The sequence below is a fragment of the Ornithorhynchus anatinus genome, chromosome X5 (genome assembly GCF_004115215.2).
Source record: "Ornithorhynchus anatinus isolate Pmale09 chromosome X5, mOrnAna1.pri.v4, whole genome shotgun sequence".
Taxonomy (NCBI): Eukaryota; Metazoa; Chordata; class Mammalia; order Monotremata; family Ornithorhynchidae; genus Ornithorhynchus; species Ornithorhynchus anatinus.
The window spans coordinates 52484970-52504967 of NC_041753.1; the positions used below are offsets into that span (position 1 = coordinate 52484970).

A 19998-nucleotide genomic window follows, 5' to 3' on the forward strand; every position below is an offset into this window, starting at 1 on the left:
CCCGTGGGCTGGGCGGGGTGGCCGTGACCAGCTTGGAGGGCGTTCCCTCCCCCTTCTGGGATTCTGTGATCAAAAAGAGGCCTCCTCCAAGGCTGGATGTGAAAAACTTGAACTCTGCTGCATAAGCCTAAAATGGTGCCCTGTGGACCCTGAACACGAGACGATGAATGGCGTGGAGTCACGTATGCCCCAGCGCTCTCCGACGACTCCGACGACAGCGTGGCAGAAACTCCAAACCGCTGGTCTGGGTGCTTTCAGTACCCAATACTGTGCTCTGCACAGAGTAAGAGCTGACTAAATCCCATCGATTGATATACCGATAACTGAGCTGGGAGCCAGTGACGGGAAGGTCCACCGGAAGAGCAGCGCCTACACAGCAGAGCGCATCCTGAATACGCACTGAGATGTCTTTCTAGGGTAGGACTGTAAGAGATGGGTAATCGGCACACCGACGCAATACAACAAGGCGGCCTTCTAGCAGCCGGCCTGGGGATCGCCCGCTCTCACTGAGCATTTGAAGATTGAGCTTGGCTGCCACTGAACCGCACTTCTGGCTGTGCTCCAATATGAGCAGAATGAGAGCCCACCAAGGCCACACTATTCACGTTCAGAGGAGGGGGGAGGGGGACTAGGTGGGGTATTTTTTTTTTTTTTAAGAAATTTGGTTTATTCATCCATTCTGAACATAACATTCGCATCGACCGAAGTCATCCTGCTCAGAGATGAGCCCACGCCGGCCCGGTCACTTTGGAAGTCCTTGGCCGTGTCCACTTTCGCTGCCAACTGCTTTTACTCAGAAGTGGTTTTACTTGATGGTCTTGCTGAGATTGGAAAAGCCAACACCCACACAAGTCATCAGGATCTTTTCCCCTCCTATAACTTCTTCATTACAAGGCTTGGTTTCAATTTTAAACATAATCTGGAAGAAGCTTTTCAGATGCCGCAAAAACTCGACCCTAAAAAAGAAGAAGAAAATTGTACAGGTTTAGCTTGTGTAGAGAATGTTGGAAATTTTCCAAGACCTAAAGCATTTAAAATAAGTTTGACGAAGCCATCGTCTCCGTGCCCATCCACAGTAAGGTTGGCTTATGAATATTTGAACTGCTTCTTGTCCTTCCTCAGAGGGAGGGTCTAACCTCCCAGACCAGGCAATTAGCCCTGGGACCATCTAGATCTACTGCCAACAGGTGAAATCTTAACAGGCAGCTCACTGACGGGATACTAATTGTACAATCGACAAAACTTACTGACAGCTGACTGGCTCCCTGCGGCACAGGGCTAGGGGCATTTTTTGAGGATTTTTCTCCCTGGAAAAATCACCTGTTCAGTCCAAATCAGCACAGGGCAAACCTAACTTTCCACGGCAAGTAAACGTGAATAATAAGCTGAATGTTGTTGGCGCCAGAGACCGCTACTTGTGCTCTGGAACGCTAACGTCCGCTCATCCATCAGATCGGACGAAGCGTCTCGGATTTCTCCGGTCCCCGGCCTGGCCTCCCTTCGCCCCCACCCCCGGTGCAGGGGAGGGTGCTCGGACCGGCAGGCGGTGGAGTCGTGGTTTTATAGGTTTGCCCTGTGTGGACTTCATCACTCTGTGAGTGGCAGAATTTAGAGAAGGAGAGATTCGCTAAAAAACTAGTATCTTCAGGCTCCATCACTAGATTGTTGTTTTTTTTAAAGATCAAACCCGTTGAAAAAAGTAAAAAAAGCTCAGTTCTCCCCCTACTGGCCATAAGCAGTATTGCCACTGTGATGGCAACATCTCGGAGAGGAAGGGATTTGGGTGGGAAGATGAGGAGTTCTGTTTCGGACACGTTACGTTTCAGGTGTCGGTGGGGCATCCAAGCAAAGATATCCTGAGGGCAAGGGGAAGTGTCCCGCAGCCCCAACTGCAGAGAGAAATGGGGGATGGAGAGGTAGATTTGGGAATCAGCTGTGTAGAGATGTCAGTTGGAGCCATGGAGCCGGTGAAGATGGAAGATGGAAGGGAACCCGAGACTGAGTCTCGAGGGATTCCCACAGTTAGGGATCGGGAGGAGCCTAGGAAAGAGACTGAGAACGAGCCCCTCGAAAGATAGGAGGAGAACCAGGAGAGGGCAGTGTCAGTGAAGCAGGGTTGCATAGTGTTTCTGGGAGAAGGGGGTGGTCCGGTGTCAGAGGCAGCTGCGAGGTTGAGGAGAATTTGGATGGAGTAGAGGCCAACGAATTTGGCAAGGAAGTCGTCACTGGTGACTTTAGAGAGGCCAATTTCTGCTGAGTGAAGGTGGTGGGAGCCACATTGGAAGTGGGGTCAAGGAGAGAATTGGAGGAGCGGAAGTGGAGGCAGGAGAAGGAACGACTCCCTCAAGGAGTTTGGAAAGAAATGGTAGGAGGGAGACTGGGCGATAACTGCCTTCACTTCCTCTCCAATTCTCTTCTTGAACCCCTCCAATCTGGCTTCAGCTCCTTTCACGCGATGGGAACTGCCTTCTGTAAGGTCACCAGTGATCTCCTTGATCGATCCAACAGCCTCTACCCCATCCTATCCTCCTCGACCTCTCAGCTGCTTTCGTGGATCCTCCCTTTCTCCTTGAAACATTATCTAAAAACTTGGCCTCATCAACACTGTTCTCCTGGTTCTCTTTTCTCTCTGGCTGCTCCTTCTCAGTCTCCTTTTTTTTTTTTCTTGGCTCCTGTGCCTCAAATCCTCTGCGGGTGTCCTTCGAAGTTCGGTTCTAGGTCCCCTTCTATTCTCCATCCACTCCTGAGAATTCAGCATATCCCACGGCTTCAGCTACCATCTCTGTGGATGATCCCCAAACCTACCTCTCCAGTCCTAACCTCTCTCCTCTGAAATCTCACATTTTAAAAAAAATGGTATTTGTTACGCGCTCACGATGTGCCAGGCACTGTACTAAGCACTGGGGTAGATACAAGCTAATCAGGGTGGACAAAGTCCCTGTCCCACCTAGGGCTCACAGTCTTCATCTCCATTTTACGGACGAGGTAACTGAGGCAAAGAGAAGTGAAATGACATGCCCAAGGTCACACAGCAGACAAGCGGTGGAGCTAGAATTAGAGCCAAGGTCCCCAGCGTCCCAGGCCCGTGCCCTTTCCACTAGGCCATGCTGCTGCCGCCCGTTGTCGGATAGGGATCGTCTCTATCTGTTGCCGAACTGTACTTTCCAAGCGTTTAGTGCAGTGCTCTGCACACAGTAAGCGCTCAATAAATGCGATTGAATGAATGCATGCTCCTTCTGCCTTCAGGACATCTCTACCTGGATATCCCAAAGATACCTCGTATTGAACCCCTCCAAAGCAAAACTCCTCATCTTTCCACCCAGGACCTGTCCTCTTCCTGTCTTTCCCATCACTGTAGACAACGCCACCTGACCTTGTCTTTCTCATCGAGGGAACACATCTACCAAGTCTGTTACAGCACTCCCCTAAGTGCTTAGCACAGTGCTCTGAACACAATAAGTGCTCAATAAGTTCAACTGATTGTTTAACTCGTCTGTCTCATTCAGCCCACATACGCAGGCTGTCCCCACACGCTGTTGGTTTTACCTTCAAAACATCACTAAAATCCATTCTTTCCTCTCCACCCAAACTGCTACCATGCTGATCCAAGCACTTATCCTATCTCACTCTGACCACTGCATCAGCCCCCTCACTCACCTCCCTGCCTCTCCTTACTTCAGTCCACGCTTCACTCTGCTGCCCAGATCATTTTTCTGAACAAACATTCAGTCCATATTTCCCAACACAGCACAAACTTCCATTTGTTTCCCATTCGCCTCCACATCAAACAGAAACTCCTGACCATTGTTTTTAGAAGCAGTCAGTCACCTTGTCCTTTCCTATCTTACTCGCTGATTTCCTACTACAACTCAGCCCACTCACTTCGCTCCTCTAACATCAACCTTAATCTCAACCAAGTCCTGCCTCTGGTCTGGAACTCCCTCACCTTCCGTATACAACAGACCATCACTCTCCCCACCTTCAAAGCCTTACTAAAATCACATCTCCTTCGAGAGGCCATCCCCGACTAAGTCCTCATTCCCCCTACTACCTCTCCCTTCTACGCCACCCTTCCACTCGATCTAACCCCTTCAAGCACTTGATATTCACCCCATCCTCAGCCTCACAGCACTTAGGTACATATCTGTAATTTATTTTAATATCTGCCTCCCCCAAGCTCCTCATGGGCAGGAAACACATCTACCGATTGTACTGCAGTTTCTCAAGTGCTTAGTACATCTGGCACATCGTGAGCGCTTAACAAATACCATTTTTTAAAAAATGTGAGATTGCAGAGGAGAGAGGTTAGGACTGGAGAGGTAGGTTTGGGGATCGTCCACAGAGATGGTAGCTGAAGCCGTGGGATTGACTGAATTCTCAGGAGTGGATGGAGAATAGAAGGGGACCTGGACCTCTGTGCTCCAGGGGCCCTCTGTCTCTGCACTATAAGGGCTCAATAAATACCATTGATTACTCAAGGGAGGGGCTTTTTTTTTTTAGGATAGAGGATACATGGGCATGTTTGAAAGAAGTGGGGAAGGAACCATTGGAGAATCAGTGGTTGAAGATGGCAGTCAGAAAAGGAAGAAAGTAGGAGGCAAGTGTTTTAATAAGGTGCAAAGGAATGGGGTCGGGGGGTGCCGGTATAGATTAGAGGAAGTGGGCGATCTCCTCTAGAGATACTGCGGGGAAAGATGGGAGAGTCAAAGTGGGGGCAGGAAGAGGTGGGACTGGAAGGGAGGAGTAAGGGAGGTTTGGGGGGGATCACACCTCATGGTTTCCAATTTTAAAACGATGAAATAGGTGGCAAGGTCATTAAGGGCAAGAAATGCGGGGGGATGGGGAGAAGGGGAGAGACAGGAGGTTTGAGAAGGGAGTTAAATATCAGAATGGGCATGGGAGTCGATAAGGCAACGGGCATGGGAGTCGATAAGGCTAGAGAAATATTGTTGCTGGGTGGAGAGGGCACAGTTAAAGCAGAAGAGGACAGGTTTGAGATGGACGAGGTAGGTCTATATCTGGATTTCTGCCAGCAGAAGAGCGAAGTAAGTGTACTACAGAGGTGATCCAGAGCTGTGGGCTAGTGATAGGGGAGCAAGGGAGTTGAGTGCAGTGGACAGGGCATTGTTGTGGGCGTGGATTTGTGCACTAAGAGAGTTAGGTTGGAAATGAAGACCAAATAAGGCATGGTAACTTTGGACAACTGGAGGGGGTTGAGAGATTGGAGGCCTCGATGGGAGAAGAGGACGGTTTTGCTCCCATTGATTTTTTTTTACCCTAATGCCCCAGCCTCAGCCCTTGGTACAGTGCCTGGCATATAGTAAGCACTTAACAAAAAATATAATTATTATTATCAATAAAAGGTCTTCTCCCCCAGCTAGCTGACTGAAGTCATGTGGAAAAAGGAAAGCCCACCTCATCCACTCAGCTGCATGAGTAAACCTATTTCTTCTCTATTTCATTGTTACTGCAACCAACAGAATAGCCCAAGTGTTAGCTTCCTCCATAACCTGCTCCACTTTCCCCATCTCATCCAATTTATTCAAGTCTGCATCACCTTGTTACTTCCCAGTTTTTCAAAAAGTCAAATTTTTCATGTCCTGAGAAGCCTCGTTTGCAAGTATCCCACATTTGCAAAAACTGGAAAGAGGCCCAACTGCTCAAGCTTTTCAACTTTTGAAGAGGGATGGGAGAAACAAACACACACACATCTCTATCTTCTGGAAAGGCTGGCCTACTTTCACATAATGTTCTGCCAAGCTCCACAGTTAGCCTTAGGTGTTCTATATCAAGGGCACCACAACTGCACATTCAGGGTGGTGCCTTTCCTCCCCTCAGAGCCTCACTTCAGCCTGGGTGTTAAAAGTACTAGGAAAATATTCACTGGGGACACAGGGTGGGGCGGGAAAGTACCCCAGAAAAATTCCAACAACTCCACCTCCACCCAACCACTACTCCCCTCCCCCCTAAAAAAAATCACTATCATCCTATCCTTTTCCCATAGGAAAAACAAAACTAATTGTCCTCACTGTTAATGAACCCGCCACAGCAACATGCTTTACAAACTAAATGGAGAAGTGTCTACATCAGGGCACACCCAGCCCCTGGACGCCACACCCCCATCTCAGGCCTGTGGCTCAAGGAGATATGGTACCGAGAACAGATCGGCAACTAGAATGAAGATACGTGCTGTGTTCCAAGGACGGACCCCTCCCTAGACTATTGCCCTACGTTCTGTGCGGGGACGCAAGCGCGCGCACACACACACACACACACCCCCAGTGTGGCCTAGCGGAGAGAGCACGGGCCTGGGAGTCAGGAGGACCTGGGTTCTAATCCCATCTTGGAGATTTCTTGAGGAATAGGGCGATATGGACTGAACAGTTTTTCAGAAAAATGATCCGGGCAGCAGAGTGCAGTCTGGACTGGAGTGAGGAGAGGCAGGGAGGTGAGTGAGGGGGCTGATGCAGTGGTCAAGGTGGGATGGGATCAGTGCTTGAATTAACATGGTAGCAGTTTGGGGGGAGAGGAATGCGCGGATTTTAGCGATGGTGTGAAGGTCAAACCTACAGGACTTGGTGACAGGATATGAGGGTTGAGTGACAGAGATGAGTCCAGGATAAAGACAAGGTTACGGCCTTGTGAGACAGAGAGGAGAGTGGTGTTGTTTACAGTAGCGGGAAAGACGGGGGAGGACAGGGTCTGGGTGGGAAGATGAGGAGTTGTGTTTTGAACATGTTAAATTTGAGGTGTCTCAGGGTCATCAGAGGTGTTCTGAAGGCAGGAGGAGGAGGAGCTTGACCTAGCGGAAAGGGCACATGGCTGAGAGTCAGAGGACCTGGGCTCTAATCCCAGCTCTGCCACTTGTCTGCTGTGTGACCCTGGGTAAGTCACTTCACTTCTCTTTGCCTCAGTTCCCTCCTCTGTAAAATGGGGATGAAGACTGTGAGCCCCCGAGGAACATGGACTGTGTCCAATCTGATTAGCTGGCATCTACTCCAGCACTTAGTACAGTGCCCAGCACATAGTAAGTGCTTCACAAATACCATAACACACACCCCACCCCTCTCCATCCCCCAGGGGAGAACTTAGCGAACCACATTTTTGAAAAAAACCTCGCCGCCTGCAGAGAGCCGATACGGTGGGGAAGGATCAATCAGCAAGTCTTGAGGGTGGCCGCTGCTAAGCGCAGCTATAGCCACGTCCACCACCTTTCCCTTTGGGGCCGGTAAGTGGTCAGAAACATCCTGTCCCAAGAGTGTAGCCTATCACGGCTGCAAACCCAGTAAGGCCCACACCACCCCGAAGAGCCTCATCTCCTGTCACCAAACAAGATTTAGGAATGCCAACTCCCCTCTGCCCCCACCCCAAATTCTAGCTCTCCTTTCCTCCTCCACCTTTGTTATGGTTCGGCGTCCGGGAACACTGCCGGTGTGTCCGTGGCGCCCCCTGCTGGACACCAACGATTTCTCATTGGACTGAAACGTCTCTTCTCCAGGCAAAACGTATGGAACTTGAACACTCAAGATTGTTTCCTCAGGAAACCTAAAATGTAAAGACCCGCCTATGGAGGATCTGGGTTCTAATCCTGGCTCTGCCAATTACTTGTTGTGTGACCTTGGACAAATCATTTAACTTCTCTGCACCTCGGTTTTCCTGTTCTCCCTCCTATTTAGACATTGAGCCCCATGTGGGACGGGACTGTGTCCAACCTAGTAACTCGCATCTGCCCCAGTGTTTAGACCAGTCTTGTCTGTCTCCCCCGATTAGACTGTAAGCCCGTCAAGGGGCAGGGACTGTCTCTATCTGTTACCGATTTGTATATTCCAAGCGCTTAGTACAGTGCTCTGTACATAGTAAGCGCTCAATAAATACTATTGAATGAATGAATGAATGAATGAATGAATGAATGGGCATGGTTGGCCTGACAGACAGACTTCAGAGAACACTGGGGCAAGAAGGTGCTTTCCTGTTTATTTTCAAGTAGAGAAGTGTGATACTCTGAGCTCCAGGACTTACCACTTGGTCCTAGACCCCTACGGGCTCAGGTCCATCTTAAACTGAAGAGAGGCAAAAGTGGCCTAATGGATAGAGCATGGACCTGAGAGTCAAAAGGACCTGGGTTCCAATCCCGATCTGCCACCTGTCTGCTGTGTGACCTTTGGGCAAGTCACTTGGCTTCTCTGTGCCTCAGCTCCCTCATCTGTGAAATGGGGATTCAAATTCTGAGCCCCCTGTGGGACGTGGACTGTGTCCAACCTGATCAGCTAGCAACTACCCCAGCTCTTAGTACAGTGCCTGGTACATAGTAAATACTTAATACCATTAAAAACAAAAACAACTAACCAAAAACAACCTGATCAGCCCGCCAAGAGCGCCACCAAGACCCCCGCCCCGCCAAAAAAAGCAAGAGGCTAAATGGAGGAAGTTGGCTGGGTTCCCTTCCCATTTTGGACTTCTCCCAGGTTGTGGGATGGAAGCAGCAGACGTATCTCTAGGGAGATGGAGGACTCCAGTGAAGGGTGTTCAATCTTCCCTGTCCCCAACCCCATCATTCGTACTCCACCACTTCCCTGCACCCCCGGCGAACAGGTTTTTTGGTGGGTCCCCTAGGCAATCGCTCGCCCCCTTCCCCCACCCCACCCCACACACAGCAGCAGCCCCTCAGAGTTCTGCTTGGCAGGAGAGACAGAGGGCCCGTGGAGCATGAAGCCAGGGTAACTTCCCCAGAGTGATCTTTAGAAGGGGACACCTTGGAGGGCAAAGTGGGTTCAGTGGTGGCACAATTCACACCCAGAAGGGCCTGCCTGCATGGAAGTATCTGTTGGCTGGCTACCGTGTGAAATTGGAAGAGGCCAACGGAATCTACAGTCACGATCCCCATCCTCGAGGAGCGTACGATCTTGCGGGTATGGCCTGCATACGCAGAGCCAGAAATGAGGAGGCCCTGGTGGGTCCGGCAGGTGCTTCGGGTACAGTCCAGGTCTGTGCTCTTGGAGCTTGGCTCAGGGCAGGCGCCGGCTGGGTGGACCACGCAGGGCCTGTAAAGCCCCAGGTTCCTTCCCAACTGCCCGACCTGAACACTTGAGAATTGTGCTCCTGACAGGGTTCCCGAGCAGCCAGCCTGGGAGCTTTGATACGCTGTTCCTGAAACCTGGTTCTAGGGGAGGAGGCCGGGAGGAACCCTAGAGGGGAGAGAGCGGGGAGAGTCCCAGGCTGAGAATCTGAGTCTTGCCCCTACCGTTTCCCTGCTGGGTTTGGAGGCCAAAAGGAAAGTCTGCCACCACTCTGCAGAATCACTCCTCTCCCTCCCTCTCCCCAGAACAGGAAGGGATGCCAGGGGTAGGGAGAGGGAAGGGGGCAAGAAGCCACCAGGAGCCACAACAGGGGGACTCTTGGAGATTGCCCCTACCACTGTTCCTGAAACAAGAGTTCAGGAGGACGTGCCTAAGTCTCTCCCGCCTGCTAGGAGGCCTCTGGAAGAGGTATAACAACTTGAAGACAAGGGCATCAGAGCCCCACTAAACCATTTTCCTCCTGACTGACACGCTAGCTTCGAAGGCTCCCCCCGGGCACTAAAGCTTCACTTCTGGGTCTGTGCAAAGATACCCACCTCTCCCCAGTTAATCATTAGTACTTGAGTGTTTCCTCTGTCCAGAGCACTGTATCGAGCATTCCCCAAATGGCCATTTGATGCCAAGCCTGAGCGCAAACCATACCAAATATCCATCCTTGCTGTGGCCGGGCCCTTCTCGGCCCAACCTGACCACGGGGGGAAGAGAGGGAAAAGAGGGATGGGGGTGCTGTGCTGTTACATCCCATCCAATGGGACGAATTCCTCAGCGGCCCCCGAGGCTGCCCGCCTCCCTAGGTGCAGGAGATTCAATCCTTGTTCTCCCTCTCGCTTAGACTGAGCGCCACCCCCCGTGGGCCAGGGACCGTGTCCCATCTGACTGTCTTATATTTATCCCAACACATAGTAAGCGCTTAACAAATACCCCAACTATGATTATATTTCCAAACAGAACTGAACTCCCTTGGATTGGTGCCGACCCAGTTCTACTCAGTGATCAAAACTTACATAGGCCTCTTTCCACATAACACAGATGGGACTGTTGGATTCCACACGTGGGAACGCAGGGTCCACTGGTCTGTGTCCAGTTTACAGTTTTCTCTTAAGTGATGGCACCACCATTCTTCAGTTATCACAGTACTGTACCTTTCACATATACAGCATCGGTACCGTGATAACCGAAAAAGGACAGTTCAATCCAATTTCTACAACAACTTGCCATCCAGATCATTCATTTCCATCCCCCTCACTGAGGAATGCACATCTGTGCCTCCATGGGTGGGTGTGTACACACACACACTCACACACACACACACACACACGTTTGATCAAAAACTAAAACAATCACCTACAACCTCAGACTCTTTTCAGGACACACAACGCAACAACTATCAGAAAGAAAACACTTCACACTGCATTTTCGGTCCCTACTTCAAAACTAGCAGTCCAACTTTCTACATCTCTCTCTCCTTTGGATTTCTGGTCACTTAGTCACTCATCGCCTTTTTCAAAAGCAGCTGTCTACCTATGCGTGCTATTGCTGCCTTTTTCTTCTTCCTCCTTCGAGTCTCTTTCCTGGCAAAAAAAGCATCACCGTGAGGTTTGCTATTTCTAGCCTCTCCTCCCCAGACACTTTCAATGCCTACAACCTTTGGCAAAAAGAAGGTACTTAAAATGGCCCCCTTTCTTACTCACGGCAACCACAGACCAAGGTCACTACGTCAGGCGACAGGTGTTTAAGTTAAGGTAAGCGATATACAATCAAAACCCCACCAAAGAAGTTAAACCAAGTCAATCGGGCAACTTTCATTACTCTACAATCGTGAAGACTACAGGAAACCAAGGAAGTCGACTCCCTGTGCGTAAAAACAAAATGGGGATTACAACTGTGAGCCCTACGTGGGACATGGACTGTGTCCAATTTAACTTCTATCTATCCCAGAGCTTAGTACAGTGCTCGGCCCACAGTAAGTGCTTAACAAATACCATTAACAATTAAAAAAAAGCCCTAGGTTAACAGCTGCCAAATCTGGTTCAGTTAAAGATTAGTACAGGTAGTTCCGTTCAGAGCTGTGAGTACAATACAGTACAATACAGTACAAGCAGTACAATAGCTTTGTCATTTTCCATAATTAGCAAATTCAACTAGAGATTGAAGTGTTGGGTTTAAGAAAACAACTTACGTGTAGGGTGATAGAGGTCCTAGGAGAACTTTGGAAACGTCCTGCTGTCCAAGGGTCATGAGGAGCAGGACTAGGCTCTGGTTGGTAGAATCCACACAGCCTCCCTGTAAACACAAACACTTTAATGATTAATCTTTGTTCAAACCCTATAATGGAAAAAAAAAAATTGGTGAGGGAAAAAAAAAACACCTTCAAGCCACAAGGGCCATACGATCCCGGATTGCACATGCCAAGTGATAATAAGATACAGATTTTGTAAGAGTAAACTGGAATAAGTTAACTTTAGGGGGTAAATTTAATTAAGGCAATCTCAATAGCTGGGAACAGATGACTGGATGGGAATTCGACAGCTACTCGAATCTACCGAGGGAAAAACGAAGCTCTTTCGGTAATCGACGTGGCAGGGCGTCCGTTTACTAAGAACAATCCAAAGCTGAAACATAATAAAGCACTAGGAAACGAGATGATTATCAAAGGTGAGATGACCGATGTGACTACAATTCATTAATCCCAACAGAACAAAATTAGCCCAAACAAGGTTTGCCATGCTGTTCATACGAACATCCTCATAGTGGTACCGGTCCATTGTCAGACCTCCACAGCCTGCAGAAATGCAGCAATGGTGGATATTTAACTACCACTGTATTCCCGGGTAGTTGCCTGTGTTGCGGTTCCGCCTATCTATAGCCTTCAGAACCAGGAGCCGTTTCGGGGATGGGGTCGGGGCAGAGAGGGAAATGGGGGGAAGAAGCTAGAGACAGATACACGACGGCACACGATTACAGGCCTAAGGAAAGACGGGGACAGAGAGGTCACCCTATGGGCACGTTCTATTCTGTACTTGCAGATCTGCTCTGGTTAAACACTCCACAAAGAGAAACTCCTTACCATCGACTTTAAATCACTCAATCACCTTTCCTACCTCACCATGCTACTCTCCTACTACAACCCAGCCCACACACTTTGCTCCTCTGCTGCCAACCTACTCACTGTACCTCAGTCTCCTTTAAGCGGTCACCACCTCCTTGCCCACGTCCTGCCTCCGGCCCGGAATGCCCTCCCTTTTCATATCCAACAGATGATTACTCTCCCCACCTTCAAAGCCTTATTGAAGGCACATCTCCTCCAAGAGGCCTTCCCTTATTAAGCCCTCCTTTCCTCTTCTCCTATTCCCTTCTGTGCCGCCTTGACTTGCTCCCTTTGTTCATCCCCCCTCCCAGTCCCAGAGCACCTATGTACATATCGTAATTTTATTTATATTAACGTCTGTCTCCCCCTCTAGACTGTAAGATTGTTGTGAGGAGGGAATGTGGTCTGTTATACTGTACTCTTCCATGTGCTTAGTACAGTGCTTTGCACATAGTAAGCATTCAGATACAGTTGACTGACCCTCTTACTTAGACTATGAGCCCTGATTATTTTGAATCTACCCCAGTGCATGACACATAGTGCTTAACAAGGACCACTATTATTACATTTATAATTGAACATCATTTAATTTCCAATACCCCCTGCCCCGAGTCTCTCTCACTTAGAAAATCAATGTGAAAACACATGAAATGCGGCTCTTGCCCTGGTTATTTCCTGATACAAATACTTTCGTGTATGTATCTGTCTCGTTTTCAGAAAAGGACTTTTTCCCTCAAAGACGTTAGCCACCCAAGAGGCAGAATGTTAACTCTGACCAGTTACATTTGGTTTCCAATAGTCTCAGGGATAGGGTTATCTTCTTTTCCAACCAAGCAGGCAGGAGTGGCGGAGCAAATATACGTAAGTAGACAATCAATGCCGTTCACACTTTTGGTGCTATACAACTAACAGACCGGGGAAGCAAAAATCTATTGTCCAAAAAAACAAACAAAAAATCCACGACCCAATACAACATCTAGAATCGCTCCCCTTACATGAGTAATCCTAATAACTGTGGAATTTTGTAAGTGCTTACGATGTGCCAAGCACTGTACTAACATCAGAGTGGTTATAATTTAAGTCGATCGGACACAGTCCCCGTCCTACATGGGGCTCACAGTCTAAAATAGAAGGAGAAACAGGTACTTTATCCCATTTTTCAGAAGCGGTAACTGGCACAGAAAAGGTAAATGACTTGCGCAAGTTCGCATGGCAGGCAAGTGGCAGTCAGGATTAGAACCCAGGTTCTCCGACCCCCAGGCGCCTGCTCTTTTTACTAAGCCATGCTGCTCCTCCATCATTAGGGTGGAGGGGAAATGAGAGGCCACAGAAGCGGGCAGTCTCTATCTAATGACGTTCGTCTCAGTCCTCAACACATGAGACACCTAAACGCGTTCCCTGCCGACAAAGAGCTTACGGTCTAGAGGGGGAGAGAGGCATAAACAGCAACAAATAAATCAGGAATACATACAGAAACACTCTGGGGCTGGGGTGGGGGAATAATGGGTACAAATCCAAGTGAAGGGGCAATGTAAAATGGTAGTATTTGTTAAGCGCTTACTATGTGCAGAGCACTGTTCTAAGCGCTGGGGGATACAAGGTGATCAGGTTGGCCCACGTGGGGCTCACAGCTTTAATCCCCATTTTACAGATGAGGGAACTGAGGCACAGAGAAGTGAAGTGACTTGCCCACAGTCACACAGCTGGCAAGTGGCAGAGGCGGGATTCGAATTCATGTAGAAAGGAGAAGGAGCAGGGGAAATGAGGGCTTAGAGAAGGTCTCTTGGAGATGTGACTTTGGAGGTTAGGAGAATGATCATGTCACATATGAAAAGGGAGGAAATTCCAGGTCAGAGGCAGGATGCGGGCAAGAGGTCGGCGACGAGATAGATGAGATCAGCGTACAGTGAGTAATTGGCATTAGAGGAGCGAAATGCGCAGGCTGGGTCGTAGTGGGAAAGCAGCTAGGAGGGGGCAAGATGGTAGCCAATGGTGAGGATTTTCTGTTTGATGCGGAGGGGGTTGGGCAACGCCTGAGGGGTCTTGAGAAATGGGAAAACATAGACTGGATGGGCTTTTTTTGGTTTTTTTTATTGTTTTTAAGAAAAACGATCTTGGCAGCAGAGTACAGTATGGACTGGAGGGGGAAGAAACAGGAGGCAGGGAGGTGAGCAAGGAAGCTGATGTAATAATCAAGGTGGGCTAGCATAAGTGTTCGGATCAGTGTAGTAGCAGCTTGGCTGGAAAGAAAGGATGGGTTTTAGCAATGCTATGAAGGTAGAACCAACCAGATTTGGTGACAGATTGAATACGTAGAGTCTAGCACTCAGAGCTCTCCCCTGTTAGCCAGTCCCAAAGTTTGAGCTGTGGTTCTGGGTTTCACAGACCCAGAATGGGAAAGAGCGTGGGCTAATGGATAGAGAAGGGGTCTTGGGGTCAGAGGACTCGGGTTCTAATTCTGCCCCTGGCACTTACCTGCTGTGTGACCATGGGCAAGTCGCTTCGCTATTCTGATGCTCAGTTTCCTCTCTGTAATAAGGCCATTCAATACCTAAACTGCGAGCCCCGTGAGGGACAGAGATTGTGTCCGACCCGCTACTCTTGTATCTAAGTCGGCACTTAGTACGGTGCTCGGCACATAGAGCACCTAACAAATGCCACCGTTACTAAAAGGATTATGTCTTTCTGCTGGAACGTGTGGGCTCACGCGCTCTCTCTTGCCCCCGACCCCCCTTCAGGAGAGGCATCCTAGAATAAATTTCCCAAATCCAGCTGCCAACCTCACTCTCTGGACTTGAATGGCTGGAAAAGCTAGAAGAACAGGAGAGAGGAAACCAAACTGACGCACACCACTCCGAAGAAAGCTTCCCATGCTCCTTCCTCGACATCCCTCCATCTGGCTAGTCAAAGGGGAGAAAGCTCAGCCAGTCGAGACGGCGAAGGCATCAGCGGGCTGCAAAACTTACTCGGAAAACTTCTTCAAGCAACAGCTTTGCACAGTTTTTGCCCAGGTCTTCTGGTAGCACAGCAGTTCCCTGACCTCGGGGGTTGGAGGCCAATTCAGCACTGAGGAAAGTACCATTGGTGGTCTCGGCGACAAGAGAGAGCCCGAAGCCCGGAGACCTGCAAGCATACACCCAGGACGTTCACGGTGAGGGAGGCTGGCGGATTCGACTACACGCCTTCTTTCAGGAAGGAACGGTGGAGGCGAGCCAGCAGACCCTTCAACCACCAGGCAACTCTCCTCTCTTGCCAGTTTCGAATCTGCTACACTACCCCTCAGAATTGGGCTCCGTGGTATTCGGCAATTGTAATCAGATTCTTAGAGGACTCGTCAAAATAGAGGGTACCGGTTCGCCCTGCCCAACTCAAAAAACCACAAGTGACTCTTGTTCTTCCCCCACAAGAGTGCTGGATTGAAAAGAACAGATCTGCAGCAGCGTGGTCTAGTGGAAAGAGCATGGGCTTGGGAGTCAGAGGATCCGGGTTCCAGTCCTGGCTCTGCCAGTTGTTGGCTGTGTGACCCTGGGCAAGTCACATCACTTCTCTGTGCCTCAGTTTCCTCAACTGTAAAATGGGAATTCCATTACCTCTTCTCCCTCCCACTTTGGCTGTGAGCCAGCCCGATGTGGGACAGGGACTGTGTCCCAACTTGATTTTCCTGACTCTGCCCCCAGCATTCTGTACACTGCCTGGCACATAGTGTTTCATAAATACCAGTCATCATTATTATTATTATTATAAAATGGTTGGGAAATTCTACCTGATTTAAGGCCTGACCAGGGAAAAGGAAAGAAGAGAAGAGAGACAAGAGAAGAAAAGAGAGAGGACAAAGGAAAAGAAGAAGAGAAAAAGAAAACAAATGAAAAGAGGAAATTTAGCTCACGGTCTAAGGTGAAGTGAGATTTGGTCCTCATTTTACAGGTGTGGAAACTGAAGCACAAAAGTGAAGTGTCCAAGGTCACATGGCAGGCAAGTGACAGTCAAGATTGGAACCCAGGTTCTCTGACTCCTAAGCCTGTGCTTTTTCCACCAGGCCACGCTGCCTCTCAACAATAAGAAGTTGATTTTATATGGTGCTTTGATTCCCAGCGTGCTGTCATCCCTTGTCTCATTTTTGTCCTTCCAACTCTGTGAGCTGGGGAAAGGCAGATACTACTATCTCCATTTCACAGATGAGGAAACTGAGGCAGAGACGGCTGAATGGCTTCCCCGAAGTCCCGCAAGAAGGCAGAGAAGGGACTAGAACGCGGATCCTCTGACTCGTAGACCCACGTCCTTTTCTCCACACCACGCTGTCAGCAACTAGCTCATTTTCGCCAGCTAGCGGACACCATCCTCTCTTCCCAGTTCAATCTGCACTTCTGCTTATGCTTACTGAAACCCAGAGGTCCTGCAAAAACTTAGTACTCACTGTTTTCTTTTTAATCAGAGTAGGTAGGCTGCACAATTACAGATCCCATCTACTTATACTTAAGGCAACTGGATGCGTGTGAAAAAATATCCTTTCTTAGCTGACTTCTAGCCCACTTGGACGGGCTAGTATCAGACAATTTAGGTGAGCTAATTCGAATGCCTTTAACATAAAACACCCAGTGCTATTTCAAGGGGCATTAGAGTCGCATCACAAGTATTTCAGTTAGACTATGCAGGCTATGCGGCCTAGTGCCAGAAGGGACCTCAAGAGTTCATCTTGTCTAGTCCATTCCTCCAGGCACATGAATAGCCAAGGCACCCGCAACAGAATGTTATCTACTCTTTCCTTGAAGTCTACTCCAGGGTTCGACAACCCAGGAAATCAAAAATTCCTCCTCGCCTCCAACCCAAATCTCTCCTGTTTTAATTTAAGTCCTTCTCCATCTGTTTGGGACTCAGAGGACATAGAGAATCACTGGTCAACACCCTTCCCGTACAGCCTCCCTCTATCCTTCTCTTCTCAGCCCCAATTGCTTAACTTCTCTCATAGGCTCTATTTTCCAATCCCTTAAGCAACCCCTTGCTCTTCCACGGATCTTCTCCAGTTTCTCGGCTTCATAGTTTTTTTTTTGTTTGCTCGTTTTTAATGGTATTAGCGCTTACTACGTGCCAGGCACTGTACTAAGCCCTGGAGTAGATACGAGCTAGTCAGGTTGGACACAGTCCCTGTCCCACATGGGATTCACGGTCTTAATTGCCATTTTACAGATTAGGTAACTGAGGCACAGAGAAATTAAGTGACTTGCCCATGGTCGCACAGCAGACACGTGGCAGAGCCGGGGTTAGAACAAAGGTTTTCCGACTCCCACGCCCGTGCTCTTTCCACTAGGCCACAGTGCTTCTCTAGTTCACAGCAAACCCAAAACTGACCGACACTTTTCCTTCTTGCAGATCTGCTCCTTAATACTCAAAATGGGGAGTGGCAGGTTCTATTTTAGTTTTGGTCACAGCCGGCCAGCGGATCTTTTCTAAATAAGGACGTACTAAAAATGGTCAGCGAACTTTCAGAGTCAGACTCCGGCAATTGGCATTTTGGGTACTTACTTCCCAGAATAGGCCCCTTTCATGTGGTCTGTGTAAATATAGATGTCTGGGATGAATTTGTTCAGGATGCTCCTCGCAGACTCCACGATCCGGTTGGCTATCTGTGGTGACACTCGTACAGAGTACCTGTCATCTGCAGTTAAGGCATTTACTGTGCTGTACAAGTGAAGGCTAAATGCAGAAAGAGTGCAGAGACGGTGTCATCTGGTCAACTGAGCCCTCACAGAGTACACCGTTCCACACCGGACACACGAGGCACACGTTCAAGAACAGACAAATAGCTCCTCCTCTTAAAGAGCGTTCAATCTCAGAGAAAAAGCACTGGAACCATGAAAATAGCTACTGGTCCATTCGCCTGGGGCAAGTAACAATTTGGGCCTAGAGAGTTCATGTAGGGGATACGGATCTCATTCACTGAAATCCCACTGTCACTTGGGGGTGTTGGGATGAGAAAGAAGGGGGAGAGAATGTTGCCGAAACAAATTGGTGCATGGCTGCATCCATTCTAACATTCTAATTTCTTCTATATTCTCTAAGAAAACTTACAATAGACCTAATACGCAATACGACGTGGTAAGTGTACTTTGTAACTGAACCGGGAATGTCTCCTTGTTCCGTCTAGGCAAACGGTTCCTGCCACAAGTAGACAGGAATCCATAAAGGGGGAAGAGTATAGCCTCCACCCACTGTGCAAATCCGAAGACTACAGAGAGAAGGATAAAGAAAATAATGGGGGAAGGAGAAGGGAAAGGGAAGAGGGACCCAGAAGCCAATTAATTCCCTCAAGACTCAAGCAGCTTGATCCTCGGTTAGCATGGCAACCAGTCCTTAGCAAATGACAATTCTGGAGACCCCTAGCCCCAAGCCTTCTTCTCTAGGATTTCCTAGAATTTATTTTTACAGCTCATCACTGTGGGAAATTTCATCGAGATGAGTATTGAGCACATACTGTGTTGAAATCAAGATGAGGGTTGCTGTATTCTGTTTGGAGTTTGAGGGGGTGTGCTGTTCCTCGTACTGAAAAACAAAGCCTTGTCCTCAAATCTATAATGAAGGCTACGACTCACGAATACGCTCTTAAAGCTGTCAGCAGATATCGTTTAAGAGATCAAGCTCCACGATTCATTTTCCCGAATCCAAAAAAAATGACTTCGGCCTCCTCCTCCAAACCACCAAGCCTGGAGAAGGGAAAGAGTTGAGAGGGATTCTGCAATAAAAGGGACCCAGGCTGATCACATCACCCAAAAAGAGCATTAGGCAAATAGTCACAGGCCTTGAGCCTATGAGGTCTGATGGAAAGGAACAGGGGTGCCCGAAGATTCCCAGTCTGACCGGCATATGGATTCACGAATCACTCTCCTGCAGGTTGCAGCCAGACTGGACTATCCCCAACTCCCAAACCCCAGAGGGTCACGATTCTCACTGGAGATATTGGGCTTCCCGCTTCATGTAGAGAGGGGAAGGACAGACACAGATTCCCAGTGAAGGTTCTCTGGAACGAGAGCAGTCAGATGAAGGGAAAAAATGGGGTCCAAGCAAGCCCGTTGCCTGCCGCTTCCTGGAATTCTGGACAGGTGCCTTGAAAACAGCAGGCCACACCCACGGAGGGATGCGCGGCGGCGGCGGTGTGTGTCTAGTCTCTCTCTTCCCTTCTTCTCAACCAACGTTTTGAGGAGAAGGGGAGGGAGAATGCAACTCTCTCCAGAGAAGTCACACCCCTAGAAAGCCTGGGGCAAACACATGGAAGGAGATCACACCACGATCAAAGCCACCCTCTCCCTCTCCCTGCCCCCAACCCATCTTCCTTGTTTATCTTTTGTGCTCTGTGCCTGGAATCATGAGGGACTTTGTTCTGGAGCAACTGGTGCCATTCGACTGGGCTAAAACAAAGTGCCCCATTCTTTCCTGCTCTCCCTCTGGCAGCTGAGACAAAAAGGCAGAGCAGGAGGAAGTAGCATTAAGTAAAAGTAATCCTGACTAAGAAACAGTTCTGCGGGCATCACGAGGTCTCTCAGATTCCACCACCCAGCGTGGACTGCATCACAGCCAGAAAATTGCCCTCTTCCTCCCACTCCTCCGAAACAAGCCCTCGTATACTAAGCCAGCGCAGGCCCTAGGCTACAGAAGAGGCTTCTTCACTGTACACCATACACAACCTCAAGAACGCAGCCCAATAATTCACGTCCAGCTGTAATCACTGTGATTATGATTATCATCATGGTGCTCGTTAAGCACTTAGTATGTGCCGAGCAATGTTCTAAGCGCTGGGGTGGATACAAATTAATCAGGTTGGACGCGGTCCCAGTCTCACAT

The 19998-nt window shown here is 49.0% G+C and overlaps 1 protein-coding gene and 1 non-coding gene across 2 annotated transcripts in view; both read right to left on the minus strand.

The window, feature by feature from the left end:
* Window positions 1-640: 640 nt before the first annotated feature.
* Window positions 641-19998, minus strand: part of RCL1 (RNA terminal phosphate cyclase like 1) — a 41118-nt gene continuing 21760 nt past the window's right edge. The window contains exons 6-9 of the mRNA XM_029054702.2: window positions 17686-17811; window positions 15132-15288; window positions 11257-11360; window positions 641-956 (exon numbers count right to left, since the gene is read on the minus strand). Coding sequence (XP_028910535.1) covers window positions 806-956; window positions 11257-11360; window positions 15132-15288; window positions 17686-17811 — 538 coding nt within the window. The 3' untranslated portion in view covers window positions 641-805. The remainder of the gene's footprint in view (window positions 957-11256; window positions 11361-15131; window positions 15289-17685; window positions 17812-19998) is intronic.
* Window positions 10188-10266, minus strand: MIR101-2 (microRNA mir-101-2). The gene has a single exon (NR_034911.1). It is a non-coding gene; the product is annotated as a microRNA mir-101-2 (primary transcript).